Source organism: Morone saxatilis, unplaced genomic scaffold, assembly GCF_004916995.1.
Source record: "Morone saxatilis isolate NCDOM2014 unplaced genomic scaffold, NCSU_SB_2.0 Contig20, whole genome shotgun sequence".
NCBI lineage: Eukaryota > Metazoa > Chordata > Actinopteri > Moronidae > Morone > Morone saxatilis.
The window spans coordinates 12950150-12972333 of record NW_023339763.1 but is presented as its reverse complement, the minus strand read 5'-3'; the positions used below and the strand labels follow the sequence as shown (position 1 = coordinate 12972333).

Below are 22184 nucleotides of genomic sequence, written 5' to 3'. Positions count from 1 at the left end.
ATCTTTGCAAGACTTAAAGGGAGAGTCCTGAACAAAATTACAAAAGTGAGGTACCAGACATACAACAATGTAAAAGGGTATTAAAAATAAAATAAACAAACATACAACAAACAGACTAAACAGAAAAGTCACATACACTAACCAGAAAACATGAGTCTACATAAAATGTCCGTACACATGGGAAATAAGACCAATAAAAACCTCATGCACACACACTTGTACACACCCACCTCAACTTGTACAGTCACCCTGGCCACCCTCAGTATCTCATCTTCTTTGCTGACCTCCACCACAAGCTCGTAACTTCTTTTCTCCTCTCTGTCAAAAGGCACACCGGTGGTGAGCACCACTCCACAGGTCGGCCGGATCGTGAATCGCCCACCAGCGTTCAGCAGAGTGTACTTCAGCGGCTCATTGAGGCGGTGGCCGACCATGTTGACAACAGTCACGACAGTGACATTGGGTATGTTCTCTGGGATGGAGGCGGAGTAGACCGGGAGGGTGAAGAGAAGGCCACTGTCTATAGCTTCTCGGACAAGCACTGTGATCGACGCGGTGCTGGAGAAACGTCCATCCCACACCTTAAAACAAAGAAAAAGAGAAGGGTAAGAGCGCCTTGTTGAGTGGGAATGTTATTTGCGTGTATTTGACAGCTGACTCATAATAGGGGAATGCAGAGGATGTAATGCTAGGGTTTTAATATGTAGACTTTGCATGCACTGCCCAATTCTCTCTTAACAAAACAACCCTGGGACATAGAAACCTGGAAACCACCCATCTACTGGGGCAGAAAATCCTGCATCAACTAATTGAAGTTTTCTACACCAAGACTATAACTATGGGCTCTGTGTGTACAATGCAGCTGACCCTGTGCTCTGACCTCCCTATGGAAATCATTACCATGAGAGCCGGTCTAAGCCATGGTCTAAGCCAATTATATGCTGTTTATCTAAGGTAGTGATAGATAGAAATTCTGTGTCTTTTCCAATCACTTACCTTCACATTGAAGCGGTAACGGTCTTTACTGAGGTTCTGATTTGTGACAGTCACAACTCCAGTGTAGCGCTCCACAGAGAAGTATTCTACATTGCGGTCAACCAGAGAATAAACCAGCTGGGGGGTGATGGATTTGTCAGGGTTCAGGGTGAAGTCAGAGGTAATATCGGGGTCAGTAGCCTCAACCCTAAGGACCTCGACTCCAATGTAGGTTGGCAGGAGGAGTACTGCCTCGTAAGTGTCCTGTGATAGCTTTGGAGGTGAGTCATTGATGTTGATCACCTAAGACAGGGCGATAGAAGCAGTGAAAATAATGTCTACAAATGCAACGTCAGAATCAAATTCAGTGGTTTATGAGGCAGTGAAAGTTGATTAACATGTTATTTACTTACCTTTATAACCACCTCTGCTGGGCTGTCAGCACTCCTAGGAGGCTGACCACTGTCTCTAACGTGAACCCGGAAGAGGAACTCAGAGAAGGTCTCATAGTCGAGACTGGCAATCGTTCTAAAATGTATAAAACATTCAGAAATCAATTCTTTGGGAGAGAAATTATGAGATAAAAATTCGTTTGTAAGTTGCTCTTTTTTTACCTACCGAATTGATCCAGTCCCTGAGTCCACACTGAAAAACATACGAGCGGTCTCATCTAGGATCTGGAACACTAAAAGGGCGTTGTGATTGCGGTCCCTATCGGTCGCCTGGATGACGAGAGGGTTACCATCCTCTCCCAGCACCACACTGTTGACTGGAGCTGCCTCACTGATTGCACCCACATACCTGTTAAGATATAAAGAGGACACTGCTGTAGAAGAGGAAGGCTATACTTAAATCGCTCCAGAAAATTACACATGACACAGCTCAGCAAACCAAAGCTCTTCTTTTTTGACCACCACTGATACCTGATTTGCTGGAAGACAGGTGGGTTATCATTGACATCCCCCACCTGGACGATGACAGTGGTGCTGGCCTCCACTCCAGCCATGCTCAGGGCATGCACCACCAGAAAGTAGGATGTTGTTTGCTGCAAAACCAAATAAATGCAATGAGTAAAAGTGCTATCTTAAAATTCCACGTGCACATGAGTAAAAAAACATTATCACATGTCAGCACTGAGCTTTGGCAGTTATTATATATGTACACACTCTGTTGAAACACACGTATTAACGAACCTCAAAGTCAAGTTGTTTGCGCGTGCTGATTACACCAGTATGATGGTTGATGAAGAAGCAGAAGTCCTCATTGCCCCTGGTGATATCATAAATGAGTGCTGAGCGGCTGAGAGCGCTAACAGTGGTCACATGTGTTCCAATAGTGCTGTTCTCCATTATCTGTAAATACAAGATGTCAGCGATATAATTTGTGTGCATAATTTCATAGATATTTGCCTATCTTCCTAGGGATTTACCATCCATCCCTCCTTCCCATCTTCCAGCCTTTGTTTATTCGATGTATCTCCCCCTTCCCACACCTCTCCCCCATGCACCCATCCTTTCAGTCAGCCATCTCTCTCTTTACCTCAGCCTGATACTCCTTCTGAGAGAATTTGGGGTTGGAGAAGTCGGAGAGTATCAAGGAGATGCGAACCGAAGCTGTGGCCATTAACGGAGGAAATCCACTGTCTGTGACACGCACAGTGAGGGTGTAAAAGCCCACAGAGGTGAGGTCCAGGTCCCTGGCAATGAAGATAAGGCCTGTGGCATTATCAATGGCAAACACACCACCGGTGTTACCTGTAAGTGGCAGAAAGGTTAAAGACATCGTTACTGGTAAACACTAATCCTAGTTTGTTCCCCTCTGACAAAGCATTAAAAAGCTATTCACAGTTTAAAACAGAGGAAAAGAGAGACATAAAAACGTATACTAAACGTATAAACTTCTTTATTTACAGATAGCATCACACCTGCTTCCATAGTATAGGTGAGTTGCCCGTTAATGCCATTGTCTTTGTCTAAGGCTGTCACTTGTACTACAGATGTGCCTATGGGAGAAGACTCATAGGCCACAGCATCATATACGGTGCTGGTGAAGTAGGGGATGTTATCGTTGGAGTCCTCCACTGCCACCAGGATACGAGCCAGGTCACGGTTAAATGGAAACTCCTGATCCTTGACCTGGAGCGAAATGAGAGATGAATATGGATAACACTGTAGGAGGTGATAAATGAAAGAAATCAGCTAAAATTAAGTGAGGCAAGAACAGCTGCCAAGAGAAGCACAGGCACACACACACATATCCCCTCCATGCCTCACCATAATAGTGAGGATGTGCTGTGTCCTAGCCTCGTAGTCCAACCGGTCTGCCGTGTAGACAACCCCCGTACCGGGATTGACCCGGAACAGTCTCATACTGGCTGGGTCTACACTACCATAGATGGAGAAGCTCAAACGGGAACGTTCATCCATGTCTGACGCTCGAACCCGCAGAAGCTCTATGTCTACTGGCACGTCCTCTGAGACACTGACATCATAGGCTGGCTGTGAGAAGACTGGAGGGTTGTCATTGCTGTCTTGTATTCGGATGAACACCTGAGTGACAAAGAAGAAAAATGGAGTTTAAAAAGTTAAAGGTAGGTACAGAGCCGAATCGTGCACAGTATATTATCCTTAAAGATAAGAGCTCTGGTATAGAGTTAGCTTTGGTGACTGATAATATTTGATACAGTTGTAGGGTAGAGCTACCCCTTGAATATTGTATTTGCAAGGCAGCGATACCAACAGTATTTACACTAAATCTCTATAGTCAAAGCAATAGTTATGGTATTTTTTAAGGCGGACAGGATGTTTTCTAAGAGGAATGCGGGCAATTTTTGTATTTATACAAACACTTGACCTTTATGTGCCCAAGCTAATCCCCATTAATCCACTGATATCAATGATTCCCCTTACAAGGCAGACCTAGTAGGCCAGCCAAAACAGCAGGAATACAGGAAATGTCAAAGACACAGCAACAAAAAGCACATTTCATAGTCAGCGAGAGATAATTTCAGAAAAAAGGGAGCGCAAGCGTGGGAAGGAGGAGAGTTGAGAGTAAACAGCTCCCCTAGGAAGAGGTAACAATAATTTAATTTGATGTGGGTCTGGAGTGTGTAAGAGGCTGTGCCAGTGCATAACAAATCAAAAGTGTGTGTACCTGTGCTGTAGCAAAGTTGGTCCCATCTGTCACTTGTATAGTCATGTTGTACACAGACTGCACCTCTGCATCCAGGGGCTTGGCCACAACTAGAGTCCCCACCCCTACCTGAAGGTCAAACTGCATGTCAAAGCTCCCTGGAATCACACATACACACACGCACACATAGTTCACATAGAGTTTCAGTGATTTAGTATTCGCTTTGCGTGCTAAACTCAGGTGCTCTAAGTTATTACTGTGTAATTGTTTTGGCCAGGTGCCTGCGTCTGGAGCTGGAGGGTCTGTGAAAATAAAATGAACTGAAATGCAATGCAATGTAGCACTGAACCCACTTGGCAGCAATAAGAGCTGTTAACAGCCACACAAACATCTGTCTTATCACTCCAAAACACAACCCATCTCAGAGATCAAAAACCTGCAGCCGGGTCTTTTTCCGCGGGCGGTGAGCGTACAGTTTAGAGGCTTAATGTTTGATTAGACTGAGGGAGAGGATTGATGTGTGTTAAGTATTCAGTACCATCCCTCGTCTCATTCCAGCTTCTCTCTCGAGATATCTGGGAGCTTGAGCTCTAGTCAGCATATGAATACTGATTGGGCATTTTTCACAGGACCACTGATGCGTGTTGAGTCGAAGCAAGCCACAGGGATTTGCTTTTTTTTGTTGTTGTTGTTGTTGTTGTTTTTTCTGGAAGAGAGCTTGGTCAATATTACACTACAATCTCACAGCATCAAATAAAAAGAGATCACAGTTTGTAGTTTCTAAATAAAATGAAGTAGTGTTTCTTTCCTGTCTGGTAAAGGTGCCTCTAGGGAGTCTGAGAGTTAGTTTTAGTATTTCCAGTAGCATCTGTATTTTACAACATATAAGCGATACATAATCTGAACAGGTAGGTATACAGTATGTACAGTTTATGTCTGTAGAGGAAACAGGGATGGAGTAGTCAATAAATTATGACATGGTTATGAAAAAGGTATGGACATAAATGCTTAATTAGTGTTCTGTTAAACAGCCTTAATTGCTGTCAGTAGATAAGTGACAGGCATGACTAATGACTCAAAGGCACCCTGTGGCGTTTCTAATCAATAGTGGTGTTGTAGAACAGTTCTTTTGAGTGTATTGTGTGTATCACATATTCTACCTGTTTAAGTCAATATATGTGTAAATGCTCTGATACACATGAACCACAACCCGAAAAGTGCACGTACTAAAATTGATATCTGGAGGACTACTATTGCAGTACCATCAGTGACACAGACTAACTACTTTTCTTTTCCCATATTGCAACAAAAAGATATGTTGGATTTGTCTGAAAGATTATCAGGCAGACTCATGTGGCATCACCACTTTAACATCAAAGCATATTCAAGTGTTTTTTTAAATAGATTTAACACTTTATATTAAGTTATAAATATTCACTGTTAAGTAGTTGCCTGCATATGAGAAGCATATTTAAAAGCATTATGAATCATTTATTTTGCATGACCTTATTATACAACCAGTAAGCCATTAACTAAGAGTTTTCCCTCAATAACCTCCTAACTACTATTGATAGTGATTAAGGAAGATGTTGTACGTGAATTATGACTTTTTTAATATATGTATTTTGGGCTTTTTGCTTTTATTGGATAGGACAGCTGAAGATTAACAGGAAAGTGGGGAGAGAGAGAGAGGGGATGACACGCAGCTATAGGGGCTCCCCATGAGTTATAATCTTAATATGTCTTGTACAGGGACCTTAAACTTAAACACTGATCATTTAAAAAAATGTAAAAGATTTAAATTCAAGTTGAATACAAGTGTAACAGTTCAAAGTCTTGCAACTCTGGCCCATACTGAGCAAAGCATACTGGTTATGGGAAAGACTAAAATATTAAGAGAAAACTCAGTGGCCCAGTAATTGTAGAATATGCTTATACAGAATAAGGCATTAAAAAGTGCTTTATAACAACTAATAAAGAGCCAATACTACTAATATGCAGGTTAATAAACAATTATTTAATGGTAAATATGTGTACCTTAATATAAAGTGTTACCAAATTTCCATCTTGAGGAGCCTCTCTAAGATAGAAACGCTATTATTAGTTTACTTCCCGAAGTAGCAGCATAGCAGCTGAACTAAATATATGAACCTGTCCTGCCTGGGCAGAGATAACAAACTAGTGCTGTTTGTGTGGAGTTGTGTGGAATCTTTTTTCAAGCTCAGATCAATCAATACTGCCGTTGGCTAAACAAGGTCCTGATATTCTACGCTGCACTTTCTGAATTCCTCCAGACCTGGGGCATTTGAGGGAGAGGTGTGGCAAAATTAACTTTGACCAGACCTGTGTCGAGAGAGCAGTTTCTTCCACATGCATTCTGCGGAATGTAGAACATTTCTCTGGCGAGCCGACCGCCTTAACAGGGAGAGAGAAAAAGAAAGAGAATGAGATTATTAATATGTAGGGAGGTCAGGATATTCTTTTGATCAAAGTTCAGCATTATCTACAGAATGCAAAGTCGGCTTCTTGATGTTTTTAAAATGTACGTGTATTATTAGGTAATGTAAGACGACTTTTCTTTAGAACACAAAGAATGAGTGATTCATTCATGGATATTCAAATCAAATAAATGTTATTGTCACATATGCAATCATATGAAATTTGTCCCCTGCACGGGCAGCCACCTGGGGACCAACTCCCGATCTAAGCCAGGGCCTTGGGGCACTGACCAGGGGAATTAACCTAACATACATGTTTTGATGATAGGGGAAACTGGAGCACCCAGACGAAACCCACACAGACATGGGGAGAACATCCAAACTGCACACAGGAAGACCCTGCCCTAGCTAGGAGTCTAACCCAGGAATCTAACCACTGCTTTGAGGCAACAGTGCTAACCACTGAGCTTTGAGTCCAGTTCTTAATGTTGGAAAGAAAAAATAATCACTATGCTTTCACTTTTTGTGAAAAAACTATTAATGAGTTTTTCCTACACAATTACAATTACTCCTCTGATATCAACACTAAGAGTGGAACAGGGAAAAATGCACTTGCATTTCTGTATCCTTGAGGTCTGTGACTGAAAAAGAATAATCAATTCATCAACCAATAATCAACTCCTTTTCATATTAATGTCTGAGCAAGGGAGCTGTAATCAGAACTGTTGAGTAGCAATCAATAATGGGCTATTCACTGATTATTCTTTCAAAGACTTGAATCAAGAGGCAAGACAGAACTCTCCAGTTTCTCCAGGCAGACAGTTACAGACGGGAGATTCATTGTTTCTATCAGAGCCTGAGCAGCAGCAGAAGCCATTATTTTATTGTCCTTTGTTTGCCAGCTTGCTTTTGGCAAAATAAACAATAAAAAAGTGAACTTGTTTTATACAGACAATTTACTTTTAGCCTGCCGATCAATCACAACTACAGAATGTAGTAGAATATCCACTGCTGTTAGGCTTCCAAACACTGTCCCCAGTGTATCTCTAGCAGTGAGAAGTAATAGAGTAATATTAATAGAAACTAATATGTCCTAGTTACAGAAAAGTTGATGTGGAGGTCTGTGAGGAAGCCTGCTGTTCGAATCAAGAAATGTAACATTTTACATTGCACGGTGTGAAATGCCTTGATTACAGTGTGTTGGTTCTGGCTCGTCCAGGAAAAGTCTGACACAAAAAGTCAAATAAAAAATATTTAAGATACTCCACCATGAATATAGCAATTCAATTAAATTCAAAATACTTTATTCCTCACTCAAGAGGCAATTCAATCACTTCTACTCACAAGTGTTCACAAATTTGATGGCTTCTAGAATCAAACTAAATTTCCTTTTTTTTTTAATAAATCAGTTAAAATGTTATTCAATATATTGATATTTAACTATATTTAAGTGTATTTTGAACATGACAAATGACAAGAATCATTTAGTCATTTAATGCTAGTGTGGCCTGGCTAGTTTTTAGTTGTTCAAAACCCTAAACAAATGCACTTAAATTAGCAAAAGAAAATTCTAAATATGGATTGTTGTATGGCCTGTTAGTTTAGTATCGTACGTAAATTTTCTTACCGATGATATTGAACCAGACAGGTGTACTCGACTGGCTGACAGCGACTACTCCCACCGGCTGAGCTACAGCGGCTGTCTCCGAAATTGAGAAATTGTAGTACCTCTGGGTGAATAGTAGGGGCAGAGGCGAGGGGACAGGTTTCCGAATCCACTCTACATGGAGTTTGACAGTAGACCATAATGGGGGATCACCGCTGTCCTCTGCTTTTATCTAAGAGAAGGAACAATAGTGAAAAAACAGACATTCAGCTGACACAGGAGCTAATGAATTCATCATTTGGGAATACAATTGTAAATATATGGTGTTAAAAGTGGTGCTCACTGCCACAGTCAAAAACCTTATTTGAATTATTATTTGCTTAGAAAACAGCATTAGCCTGAAAATTAAGAAACATGGTTTAGGAGGAGAAGATCAGTATGTTTGTCCCAGTCACAGGAGAAGGAAGTTTCCATAATTCAACTACGAGCTCTTTTCCACTGAAAACTGAGCACAAGCTCAAGAACAAACTCCAAGGGCACATGGGCGTGACTAAATAATCAGTGAATCAGACGCATAAGAAAAATCTGGTGTTTGCAGCGCATATGTAAAAGGGGCTCGAGCAAGATGAATACACTGTTTTGTGTTGTGTTGGAGAAGCAAGTGCCATGGCAGAGTATCAGAAATGATGTGCATAAACAGAACTTCAGCTGTGCCACACCACCAACCTTGGCACTTTTGAGTTCATTGGCCACGCAAATACCAAAAACACAAAAGCTCAAACACCTGGGCTTGTGTCCGATGAAAAATTAACAATGTTTGCTCTTGTCAACTAGTTCTATAAACTAATAGAACCCCATCTGGCAATGAATACAGTTGAAACAGGAAACAAAGAGTGGAAAAGCAGCACTCGGGAAGTGGAAAGAGAGGAGCACCGTGTCTGAAGGAGGTCACAGTCGTATCTCAAGTAAGACCATCTGCAGTCTGTAATTCAGGCTATAGATCTATTGTCATGCTTGCCATCTTGCTAATGAGTGCTGTAGCTTTAGCTGAAATCTCTCACTAGACAGTTTAAGACCAAACAGCACTTAAATAAAAATCAGGACGGTTTATAAAAACCTGTTATATGAAACTCACAGTGAGGATATCATAGCTTCCCGCAGTCACCATCTTCTTTGAGGACACCATAGCAGTCCTGGGGTCAATAGTGAACTTTTCATCCTCATTACCATCAACAATGCTGTAAGTGATGTTGCCATTGGCTCCAAGGTCCCGGTCATAAGCAAAGACACGGTAGACCGGTTCACCACGTTTGTTGCGGTCTCGTTCAGTCAAGCTGATGCGGTAGGTAACCTCAGGGAAGGTGGGCGGATTGTCATTCTCATCGTCAATGTGAACTATGACCCACACGGTAGACTGGCGGGTGGTCACTGGGCCGTCTATAACTGTTACCTGAGGAAAAGTGTTTGAGCACACATACAAAACAAAACACATATCAGGTAGTCATAGAGATTCATTATTGTGGATTTTATTTGTGAGTGCATACATTTCTTAACATCTTAAATGTTGGCTCCCACTGTGTGGCTGCCGCTGTGGAGTGCACGACCACGTGGGGCTGAGCTCACAGGAAATCTCTTTGTATTATTGATCCCCTGGAGGCAGAGGCAGAGGTCTGATCATTGATCAATTGCACCAGATCAGGGTGAACACCATTGCTGCCAGCCTCACTGCACACTAGACTATTAATTACAAATGGGCAGCATAGACTGGCAGGCGGAGCAGTGGGTGGCATGCATGGACTGGCATTCCTATTGAAACCTCAGGAAAGGACAGGACAGGACGATGCAACAACAAAGACTTCTATGACCCCAATTTTAAACTCCTTTTAGGTGTAAATGTTTAAGTGTATGATGCTGTTAGATGCACTCTTCTTTCTACAGCTTTCGCGGCTTTCATTTTGTAGTGTGGTGTCATCGGCTGGGTTCTTATTAGGTACTGGAGTTGAACAAAGCAGTACAAAAAAAGTTTTGGAGTCTAGACAAATCCATTGGCAATACAGAAACAAAACATTAAGTCTCAATACTGTGGGTCAACTGTGGGTTATTTAATTCCATTTTGTAGAAGGGTGAAAGTGCTTGTAGATTCAGCAGCATTTAATAAGTTGTAAGAAAAGTATGGGGAAGTAGAAGTTTGCTCGTGTCTCTAAAGTCGAGAATCTGTGATTATCAGGTTCATCTGCATGCAGAGCAGCAGAAGCAACCGAAATGGTAATCACAGGGCTATCTGTATGCCCAGTGTCTGCGCTTATCAAATGCCGGGCAGACCAACTCCTCTCCTCCCTGTTCCCGTCCTGAGTAGGGAAGATAACCAATGATGAATGATTACATTTAGAAAATCCTAAACCTGGGGCCCAAAACTACAGCCATTCATCACAGTTTATGGAGCCTTGAGGGTCTGCCAGGGTTGTCCTCCACCCTGTCTTTGTTAATAGTGGGCTGTGGCAGGTGGCAGGGCCAGATAAATAATAATACTATAAACCCATGAACAATGTTAAGGTTTTTCTTTACCTCTAAGAAGTGCTCTGCCTGTTGTTCTCTGTCCAGTTTCCTTGCAGTTGTTGTGATTAGCCCTAAAAATCATAAAAGAGCAACTTTAAATTACACAAAAACAGATATGCAGATGGTAAAGCTCTTCATAATTCAGTGTGCATACAACTCTCTTTACAAGTTTACAAATATTATGACAATTTTAAAACTAAAATAAGTTCCAATTATAAAGTCCTCCACTTAAAAATGATGCATGTAAACACTCACACACACACATATTGCTGAAAGAAATATAGCCTGCAGCCTTGGCAGAGATGATGGCATTTGGCACATGTTCATATGGCGCTTTATAGCTGAGGGTCATTCAGTTGGCCAGCATGCCACCAGGACAGAGGGAAAGGAGGGGGCTACTGGTAATAGCTTTTATCGAACCAGATTATTCAGATGACGGTTAGATGGTTTGACAAACTCTAGCAGGCTGCACCGGAGATCACAGACGACGACAGCTCCATTTTCCCTTGATGTTTTTTGTTCTTTTTTTTTATTTCAGTGTTTTTCTCATTTTGTCAGTTGCTTGCTAGCTCACTGTCAATGTGCAATGCAACTACAAAGACGGCTCACACACAAACTCACACAAACACAGGCACGGTTTGCGTCAATCAATCAATAATTGCTGGGTTTAGTCAGTAAAACCTTTGTGAGTTTAACAAATCAAAAGCACCCCAGACATTATTCTGGCTAGAAGGGAAACAAGGTGGAAATGCAGACATTAATCCATGAGAAGATTAAGCCCATTACATGACAGTTTTACAGTATTGTAAGCCGACTTTTATTTTCCAGAAGAAATAAATGTTGTTGATCACATTCATTGTATACTATTAAAGGTCTCATGAGAGCCATCGAACACAATCAAATGGGCACATTTGCCACAGCCTGGATCTATTTTACACACAAATACAAATGCACATAAAAATGCACTGATACAAGTACTGAAATACTTTTATTTTGTTTTAGAAAAAGAACACATCTGTTTGCTGTAGCATTCTTATTTTCATTCACAGTATGTGTACTCTGCTCTACCCTCTACTATACACAAGATTGGAACTACATGCATGTACAAATAAAGAAGTCATACATACACAGGTGCGTAAATAACTATGTACATGCATATGTATTGCAAAATTATTTCTGTGTGGATTGTTATGTGGAATGATCACAGCGAATGTGCTTCAATGGTGATAATGTGTCTAATGAAGCGTTGCAGTAAAGTAGGATTATTTTTTGGTGCTTAAAATATCCGTGCAGTCAACACTCAATGGACATACTAAAGCCATGGTGCACACACACTCTCATGCTTGCGCATATCACAGTGTCACCTTGAGCTTGCTACGCAGGCTAACTTCAATTAAGCAAATTAGGAGTAAATCTAGAGCAGCGGTCACAAGCTGTAGGAGAGAGACTGGGGGGCAGCTTGTTCAGCAGAACACAGCACGAGTAACAACTCTGATAAAAATCAATGATCTACAGCTCGCAGCACATCTGCAGTTGGACAATCCCCCACTTTAATTGGACATGAGAAAAAATAAATTAAAAATCCCCACCCACACCTTCACACAAAATGTATGTAATGGTCCGGTAGCCTGTTTCAAATCTTTAGACTTCCCCTATTTCCTATAAAATACTGTCAATTCATAGCCTACTTCTTAGCCATGTAAGGGAAATAGCACTGGGACATTTTCTAACTGGGGCAACAATAAAAAGACAACTTGATATTTCAAAATTCATACTTTGGTTCATTGTTGATCATGAATATTGACTCAAACACATACAATTGATTTGCTAATATCCTGGTACAACAAAACCAATTGTGTCACTGTAAAAAAAGGTCACACAGTCAACATGACTCCATGATGGCACTCGGCAAACATGCATGCTTTTATAAGAAGCACCCCCTCTAACACCCTGTGTCAACACTAATCTGTTCTGTTTTCACCCCCAAAGGAGGTAGGCTTCACTCACACACTCAGAGACAAACAGACAGCACTGTAAGCTGTCACAGCACATTTACACACTTTGCACTCATTCAAAGTTTTGCTTCAATTCATTTTGGGAATTGTTGCAGAACCTCAAACCCATCAAACTGACACTTCCAGAGTGAACTTGAAAAATGTATAACTTTGAACCACCCCAAACCTAGTTTTGAAAAACTATTTGAAACTTGAAGGGGATTGCCAACAGTTCAGGTCATAGTGTGGCTGACAGCTGCTTCGTAAAAGCAAATCAATCAGCTGGGTTTTGTTTATTCATCTATCCAATGAAATCACTCTGGTACATGGAAAGTTTTTGACTGGGTAAACAGTGAGGAGTGATTCATATTGAATGTATCTCTCAATCATGCATGTCTCATTACCAAACTAATAGACTGGCAAAGTCGGTCACATTGTTGTGAGAATTATGGTAATGATGTATTTAAATTCACACTTTGTGATTGTGCCTTTCTAAAACTGTGGAACAAATCCACACAAAAAAATCACAATTTTTACTTGTTATTTATTGGGATTCAATAGGCTGATGAAAGCCAACCTGAAGTGTGGCCTCTAAGAAAAACTATTGCATGCAACATTATAAACCAATTTCTCAGGATCAAAGTGAAAGTTAATTTATCACAATGTGAACAAGATAGTCATCAATATGAGTTCCCTTGTATAGAATTAATGAGTAACAGATAATAAAATACTGTGGGTCTTTGACAGAGACCGACAGCAGGGCTCAGATGGCTAAAAACTCTCCCCTGTGACACACACATGCACTTTCATACACACAATGAAAAATTATTTTTATACAGCTGTGGTTCACACAAAGATATGAACAAATGTGCATACACACCCACGTGAGTGTCATGTATGAGGGTAAGGCATCATCTTCATCGCCTCATTGCAGCAGAAATGCCCTCTCTAACACACTGCTGTAACCAATTAATCAATTGATTAAAAAGCCACACAAACTCTCTTTCTCTGTCCCACTCTCTCTCACACACACACACACACAAATCATGTATACTGCAGTTGGATTCATGAACAGTACTACTGAAAAACAAAACAAATCAACTCAGTGTGATTTTGCAACTGTATTAATGGGATTCACATCCAGTGGATGCATCTGCATAGAAAGAGTAATTACAGCTAGGAGATATATGACCTGAATCATATTTTACTCTCATGGACTCTAAAGGGTCAAGAGTAAGTGTGAGAAGTTTAATGAGCGTGTTAGGACCAGTATGTCTATATTGGGATCAATAGGTTTTTCACCCTGGCTGAGTCCGGCCCATTTTCCTACACATTGTCAATATTATATATCCATGACGCTGTAATGCACAAAAGAGATATGCATAGAGGAAGAGAAATGTAAATACGCACTTTGATTTACAAACAGAGTAAGCATGCAACAGCACACCATAAGGGGATTCCACCTACCCGTAACTTGATAACTAACACGCTGCATGCTACATATAGGCCATTGGTTTTTAATCATTACATTGACATAAATCAGAATACAAGTCCATGTAACCGATGAAATGTGCCTTTTGTTGTTTACTCATAACTTAATCTAGGGCAGAGACAGAATAGACATTTCTTTCCTCGGGATTTGAATAAAACATTTCACCTCTTCAATAATTCTTTAATGGATGCTTCGAGCTTACTCTGAGAATGCTGGGGCCCTCCCTAGACTTCAACCAGCCAAAACTGAAACACATCTGAGTTTATTTGCTTTAATAATATTTGTATTCTGTACAGACTGAATGGTAAGTTTTCAAATTTTCAAATGTGGACATTTTGTCAATAAATGATAAACACGAGAACAATAAAAGCTTTTTAAATCTTATTTATAGTACACCAGTACTGAGAAAAGTGTGGGATCAAGACAGGCTCTTTTACACAGGGTCTAAAAGATTCTGAGTCTTGAAATGATGTTCAGGCATAGTGTTTTGAAATGATATTCAGTTCACAGGCTGCAGTTGTAAATCGTCTTTTGTGAGCCTGGATGCATGAGGAATTCAAGTGTGTGAATGTCTAAAAAAAGATTTTATAAGCACATAAAATTCACGGTGTAGAAAAGATTTGTGGTTCTAGAAACATTCTGAGAATGTGTTATAAAAAATATGTACAAATTATCTCTTATATAAAAAGTTCTAACTTGGTATCTGAAATTTAAAGGTTATATATATACGAGGTTTAGAGCATTTATATATCAGCAAACAACTATTTGTTATATAAAGATATGGTGGAGTAATGCCGTCTTGAGCAAAGAAAACGCCATTTCTTCACAAAAGGACATCACATGTCACGCATGTGAGTCTCTCCATGTTCAACTGTTGGCGTTGAGGCCAGCGACTGAAACTGCTGTTCTTCTTTCTCATCTACCTCAGTGAATTAAAGGTTATATTCAAATTCAACCTGCAGCCCTTTGCTGCATGTCTTTTTCCCACTCTCTCCCAATTCCTGTCTATCTTCACTTCTCCTATCAGATAAAGGCATATAAAGCCCCAATTTTCAAAAAAAGATAATCTCTCTGGTTCTGCTGCATCAGTTTTGATTTTAACTGTCCATAGTGAGTCCAACAATGTTACTGTATACTGTAGGAGTGTACTGCTATATCAATGTTCCTTAAAAATACACTCACAATTTCTGATCCCATCTTTACAGCCCAGTCAAATTGGACAAATATAGAACTACCCACTGACTATTACGTAAATCAGAAGGCAAGTTTTACCACCCAATTAGGCTACATTCACAGAAAAAAAAACTGGTATTTTTGCAAGTACACATTAAAGGGAAATTGGTCAGGACAGGAGCAGGGTGCAAATGTTAACCTTTTTGCATTTTTTACACATTGACAGGTTTTAATTTCACATGCAGTATTTTCCCACAGGCTCAACAGAGATAATATATAACCGCAGGCTGTCTGAGCATCAATTCACAAGCTCAGACTCTTTAAGACCCAGTCTTGATCCCACAGTAGAAGGCTTATAGTGAACCCATATGGTGGCTGGCAGTATTTTTTTAATAAAAACCTAATTTCAAATCCCAGTCCTTAAACCTTTTGCCAACTTCAGCTTCGTTTTGATCTGAGAAAAACATGTTTTTATTTGTGTTACTATATATGTCAGAATGCATAGAAATAAACTATTCCTATTAGGCATTCCTTCAGGGAACAAAAGTAATGGGAAAGAAAACTGCTTTGACTGTAAATTTCTTCATGATTATAAGATATTCACTCACACACTGGCTTAATAAAAGACTAACTAGATTAATTTCTGTAAGAACATTGCAAATAGCTTTCACCCCTAAAGAAGACTAGAAGCAATATTCAGTACAGTGAAGATTGTCTAGGTGGCTCATCAGTGTCCTAGATGTTCTACTGTGTGGGCACAAAAGTCTTTTTAATTTGTCGTGTGGGAACCAAAGCCTTTTATTGAATGAATGTAGAGTAGGAGGTGCAACTCATAATTTCAGAGGCATGTAAACATATTAACAGAAAAGATTGGTATAATTATTTGTTGTTTACCAGGATATTACTATTTATTCCATTAGTCTACAACATTATACTGCCAATTATGTCACCAAGGCAATAATTATTTAAAATAGTATATCTGGTTGTGAGTCTCACCTGTTTTGGGGTTTATAGAGAAGAAATTCTGCGGATTGCCGGCAGTGATGCGATAACTCAGACGACTGGGCGTGGAGGTGAGGTCAGGGTCCTGCGCCTGGATACGGATGACTGACACATCCTTTGGAGAGTTCTCCATGACGACTGGGTGGTAAATAGGATCCGAAGTGAGGGGAGCATTATCATTGACATCTTCTACCTGAGAGAGAAAGAGGGGAGAAGATGAAGCAGAGGAAGAGGGGGAGACAAAGGGGAGAGAGGGAGAGAAAGCAGGGATTGGGCAAGGGACAGGAATAAACAGTGTTGTTTGTATATATCTTAGCAGTCCTCTATGTCTGAGTTGAATCTGAATTGGCAATATATGTGTTGATAGAACCTTCTAAAACAGCATGTATGTTAACATGCAGATTTTAGTATCTTTGTTAATCAACAACTCGTGAAGTGCAGCTTGGACTGGGTCTGGGTTGATCTGTTATCAATCACAAAATGGAAATTTATTCACCAGAAAATGTCATAGATGTCACACTTTAAATGCACTGCAAATTAATTCCCCTTCTTACATTATATATCTAGAATATTTATGGCAAACAGAGCGCTGATGGAGTGTTTGCTGAGAGGCTGGAGAGATGGTAAAGCCGCCGAATGAGGAGCACCTGTGCCTGATTAATCTCCCTATTTCTGTCTGTGATGAAGAGGCCGGGAGTAAAGCACCCGATCACACCACCACACCTGAATATCCTGAAGCCAGAAAAGGCTGTTTATTTTTTTACACACTAGTGAACTCTTCCCCAAAGGGTGAGCAGCGGGGTTTGTATTTGTGTGTTTAGACAGTGGATTACTTAGTGCCAAATAAAATAGAAGCTGAAGCAGAGTGTGTATCTCTTGCTTGCAGACCTAGCACTGCTATAGTTACCCACTGCACTGAGCATTTTCAGCATTTTAGAGAATAATTGTTCAGGTTCATGCTGTTACTTTGGATGTAACACTTAACACAACAACATTATCCTACAGTTACAGGTTGCAGGCTGTAAAAATTCATCAGTGACAGATACAGACAAAGAAGTTAATCTGTAGCTAATCAGCACCTTTCCGTGTCATAATGTGCATAATGTATGACAACAGGAATGCTTGGTCTATAGCCAAATATGATATATATAATAAATATAGGACAGAACATAAAATGTAATCATTTGTGTTGGAAATGTGGTTGGATGTGACATTAAGAAAGGAATACTCCACCCAAATTATATTTTCAGATATATCAAACAATCACCCCCTGTAGACTTAAAAGCAGGCCTTATGCTGCTTTCCAGAGTATGATGGCTGAGAAACTGCCTTTTAGCATCACTTGATTTGCAAAGGCACAATGTAGATTAGCTGTTTTGGACCAGTACATTTTGGGCTCATTGCTGATTAATTTGAAACCAATTCCAAATTAATTTAGAGAGTTATAAACAAATTCATCAATTATTAAGTATGATGTTTTATTTTTGCGTCTGATTAAGCTTCCTCTGTATAAGCCCCCTCGTGCATGCTTTGTATAATGTAGTATTGGCAGCAGAGTGTGGATACCTGAATGAAGACCTCAATAGAAGCTGACAGGGGTGTAACCCCTCTGTCTGTGGCATAGACTGTTAGCCAATAGGAGTCTTTGGTCTCACAGTCCAGGATACCGGCGGTGTAAATCACCCCTGTTGAAGCAAAGAGAACGATTAATGCTGTTGATACTTGGGGTCGAGAATACATATCTATCAGGTCTGTGTGTGTGCGTGTGCGTGTGCGTGTGTGTGTGTGAAGGGGCAGTTTGGGCATCATCAGCAGAATACTTTCTTAAAAATCTCATGGGGAAAGTGTTTGAATACTAAGTTTTCCAGAGGCAAAGACACAAATTTAGAGTAAACTTTCTGTCCTGGCTTCAGTGACATTCACAGGCATTAGTGGCGCCGCTGTAGTCACCTTCAATGTTTCAGCTTCTCTACAGCTAATCACAGCTGACCAAACTGCTCCCGCTGCAATTCGCTCAGTGCTAAACGTACCCTGAACTGCCCTACACCAATAAAGAAACACACACACAGACACTCACACACACATTGACTGGCGTGTGGTTAGTGGCCTTAAGGAAGATGAGTAGCTGACAGCTTTGGTGACCTCTTGAGGGACAAAGAGAACACTCACAACACTCACAATGGATGACACATCTCTTTTTTTTTTTTCTTGCAGGACTGTCCACTCCAAACACTTGAAAAATGACACACGTCACACTCTAGATTTTAGGGTTAATTCACGTCACTTCTAAACACTGCCAAGAGCTGAAGCACAATGGTGCAAGGTCACAAATGCCACATGCAGTTTATCTAAACAAAGAAACCTAAATCCAGGATCAAAAACGACACGTATGTCTAATTGCATCGTCTAGGAATACATTGACTGAACTCATCATAAGCGCAAAGCAAGCATTTGCTGCATTTCTGCTCAGTGCACAGAAACTTCCATCAAATCTCAAGGTTCAAGGTTCATCTAATCTCCAGTTTTATCTTAAATCACAGCACTTTCAAAAGTGAGCAGTCTGTTACTTTTAGGAGCTTAAAGAAACTCAGTAAGAGCTAAGACGTATGTTCTTCCAGAGTCTGCGTATGCATCTGTGCTTGAGTACACAAGCAATTAACCCCAAGAAGATGCTAGACTGAGCTGAGACTGGATGTGTGAGCAAGTGCATATTTACTTTGGTTCTTTTATGCTTACCTAAACCTTAACACTGCTATTACATCTCTTATAATTAAAGACTGGTTGATGTTAATGATGTTAGTGAGCTAAGTCCCTTCTTTGCAAAGATTTATAATGTGTTACCACTTATAATAGAGTTTGTTGTTGCTGTTGTTATTTATATTAATGAACACACGTTAATCTTTACTTCATATGTACCACATTGTTGCCATGCCATGCATGCAAACATGGCTGCTGTTATGCTGTGTTAAAAATGGGCAAAGTAGTAAGGTCAATACACCTCACGTCTGAGTTTTTTTACTCTTTTTACTCCCAACAAAACATTTATTATAAAAACCATTTCTCTAACCGCAGAGTGCAGAGTGCAAGAGAAGACCAAATCTGGGATTCCTTTAATTTTACCTAAATAATACCTATCTTCATGACTCCAGGGTAGCAGAGAGAGCCAAGACGATTCTGCCCAGACTCCACGCCCCTGGGGTAAACATGCTCAGTGCCACTCTTGGTTGATTCCGTGCCTAACCTCGGCCACCCTATTAAAAACATTTTTGCAGGATATCATCTTAACAATCATAAAAATATGTTGTTGTTCAGCAAAACTCCTCTAACCACTTTACTTTTTTTTTCTTTTTTCAAAAAGACAAAGACTGATCCTTTCATACATATTAATTTGTTTGGGCTGCATGAAAAATAACTTGTTTTCATACAGATGTCTGCTGTTCCCTAACTTGGCCTTTCACTCTGCCACAAACCCCCACATGCCCAGGTTAGAGTCATACAAGCATACAAATCAGTTACTCGAGGTGTGACTGTGTGGCCTTTTTTTGTTTACTTGAGTCAGTCTCATTGCAGCTTCCTCAGCCGCATGGTGATGGTGTTACCTTATCACCAGAAAGTGTGCGTATATGTCAGATTATGACTAAGCAGCTGCCCAAGGCATGCACAATGCATAGTAAAAGTGTTTGCTGAAACACATCCTTGCTCTGCTGTCCTTGACCATGTCCTTTTCAAACCACATCTCATCTCTGTCAGATATCTCGACAAGAGAAAACAGAGCTGGCTGTTTCAAAAGCTCTTTGAACTTTACGACCGACAGGCACTATTCAGTGAATTCGATATAAATATGACTTGACAGCATCCATTCTCACCATAAATAACACACTTCAAAGCGTGAGCAAAAAATTGAAGGGTCAGGGCATATTTTCCAATCTAGAAGTTCACAGTACGCTTAGGCTTACATCCATCTGTCATGCCAATTCAATTCCTGTGTTCCTGAGAAACAAGCTGTGGGGTCCCACTATCTAATTAATGCCACCATATCCAATAATCAATCCCAAGATTGATGAAAACTATACTGTGCGTATTTCTCTGCATCTTGAGACACAGCTGAATAGTTCTGTGTGGCAGAAAAGAGGCCATCAAAAAAAATCAGCCTGTTAATTTTTTACAATGCAGAATAGATTACTTTTTAAACGTTTTTTGCCTGTAACCTAAAGAATGCTTTATCCTGACTGTGATAAATCCTGGAGTTTGCAAACCCACTAATAGAGGAGCAGTGGCTTCTGACAGCTGCCCAATGAGAAATAGCAGGCCTTGCTTTCCCCCCTAACCAATGACAAGAATACCAATTTTTGTTCAAAGTACAGCAGTGCTAAGGATTTAAGCCGGAGAAGATCCTACTTCTTTTTTGATAGATAGTCTGTGTGCTTTCCACCCATACAGGAGTGAGTCATCTTAAGTAACTAAATATGAAGTGTGGGAAAAATAGGCATTCATAAATGGCAGGTATGACAAACAATGGGGGTGTCATGGGCCATACAAAATGCATCATATAGTCGATTTACAAAATGTAAGTGTGTGAGTATGTTGGAGGGTGCACAAGTTTGGACTAAAAAAAACAGATTTCTCACATTTTCTCTCATTCTTTCTGTCCTTTTTACTCTCTCTCACTGTCTGTCACACTCTCTCTTCACATACTTAGTTTTGGCATTAAGAGCTACAGACTGACAAGCAGTCAGAGCGAAGCCACTCAACATGGCAGCTAAATGCATAGTGGGAGGACAGACTGGTGCTACTCTTTCCATGCCTGACAACACTGACTTCTACGCTACAAGTTCAAATGAAACACTTGATTAGGAAAAACTTGGCATGTGCTTACTGCGTCTTGTTATCTGATACCAAAAATGCACTGATTTTTTCACGTGCTTATGATGTCAGGGGGGGGAAGAACAACCAAAAAACAAACAAACTTCCCAAAAGAAAAAAATATATAATAAAAGGCCTTGGAGGAAGAAGGCAGTATTTTCTTTTGACACTTTTTATGTACTCCAGACTCCCCTGCATCCTCTTCCTTCCTCTCTTCGCTTCACTTCCACTCCCCTCTCCCTTCACTTTCTGCTCTAACAAGCACTCTGATTTCCCCTGGAAAATCTGCACTCAATAAACTTTCTTGCTGGCTGTGATGCTCCTTACTGGGGTTTTAATATAGGGATCGGTCTATGTACTGTAACACTGTTTTGTCTATAAGTATAGTATACCCAATGAATACATAATTGTGTGTACATTGTGTGATTATATGAAGAGAGAGACGCACAGAGAGAGTAAGGGCGAGAGACATTCTCTACATTTGTCCATCTGCTTCTCTATCGCTGTCTCTCTCAACTATAGTCAATACTAATTAGCCTAGTTAAAGGTCAAAACAGGCCTCCAGTGCAAGTCATGTACAGTAGGGAGAAGTGTGGCAAGAGGTGAAGAGAGAGGGCAGAACAGGAACACTGTCATTTGTTCTCTAAAAATAACTGCTAAAAAATAAACTTGCTTAAATTAAACTCCACTAGTTATTTTTCCGCCAGCCACTGGTCATTTACACTGCTAGTTACTGGTGACAATTAATTTTACCAGTTGCTGTACTATAGATTATTGTTCTAATTATATAACTACTCAAATTTTCTAAAATGTTGTTAATGAATTAGTAAGTAAGTAAGTAAATTTAATTTATAAAGCACATTTAAACACAGTATAAACTGACCAAAGTGCTGTACAGTGGATGACTAAAAAAGGCAAATAATACAGAAAAACACATTGGTAAATAACTAAAA

At 40.2% G+C, this 22184-nt stretch overlaps 1 protein-coding gene across 1 annotated transcript in view; it reads right to left on the bottom strand.

Annotated features, from left to right (window-relative positions):
• LOC118331786 (protocadherin Fat 3) overlaps window positions 1-22184 on the bottom strand; it is a 57384-nt gene that overhangs the window by 31270 nt on the left and 3930 nt on the right. Inside the window, exons 3-18 of the mRNA XM_035666863.1 lie at window positions 17935-18053; window positions 16363-16561; window positions 10717-10778; window positions 9287-9601; window positions 8173-8383; window positions 6451-6522; window positions 4129-4265; window positions 3249-3524; window positions 2900-3110; window positions 2515-2729; window positions 2169-2327; window positions 1899-2020; window positions 1594-1776; window positions 1389-1503; window positions 997-1278; window positions 231-581 (exon numbers count right to left, since the gene is read on the bottom strand). Coding sequence (XP_035522756.1) covers window positions 231-581; window positions 997-1278; window positions 1389-1503; window positions 1594-1776; window positions 1899-2020; window positions 2169-2327; window positions 2515-2729; window positions 2900-3110; window positions 3249-3524; window positions 4129-4265; window positions 6451-6522; window positions 8173-8383; window positions 9287-9601; window positions 10717-10778; window positions 16363-16561; window positions 17935-18053 — 3029 coding nt within the window. The remainder of the gene's footprint in view (window positions 1-230; window positions 582-996; window positions 1279-1388; window positions 1504-1593; window positions 1777-1898; window positions 2021-2168; window positions 2328-2514; window positions 2730-2899; window positions 3111-3248; window positions 3525-4128; window positions 4266-6450; window positions 6523-8172; window positions 8384-9286; window positions 9602-10716; window positions 10779-16362; window positions 16562-17934; window positions 18054-22184) is intronic.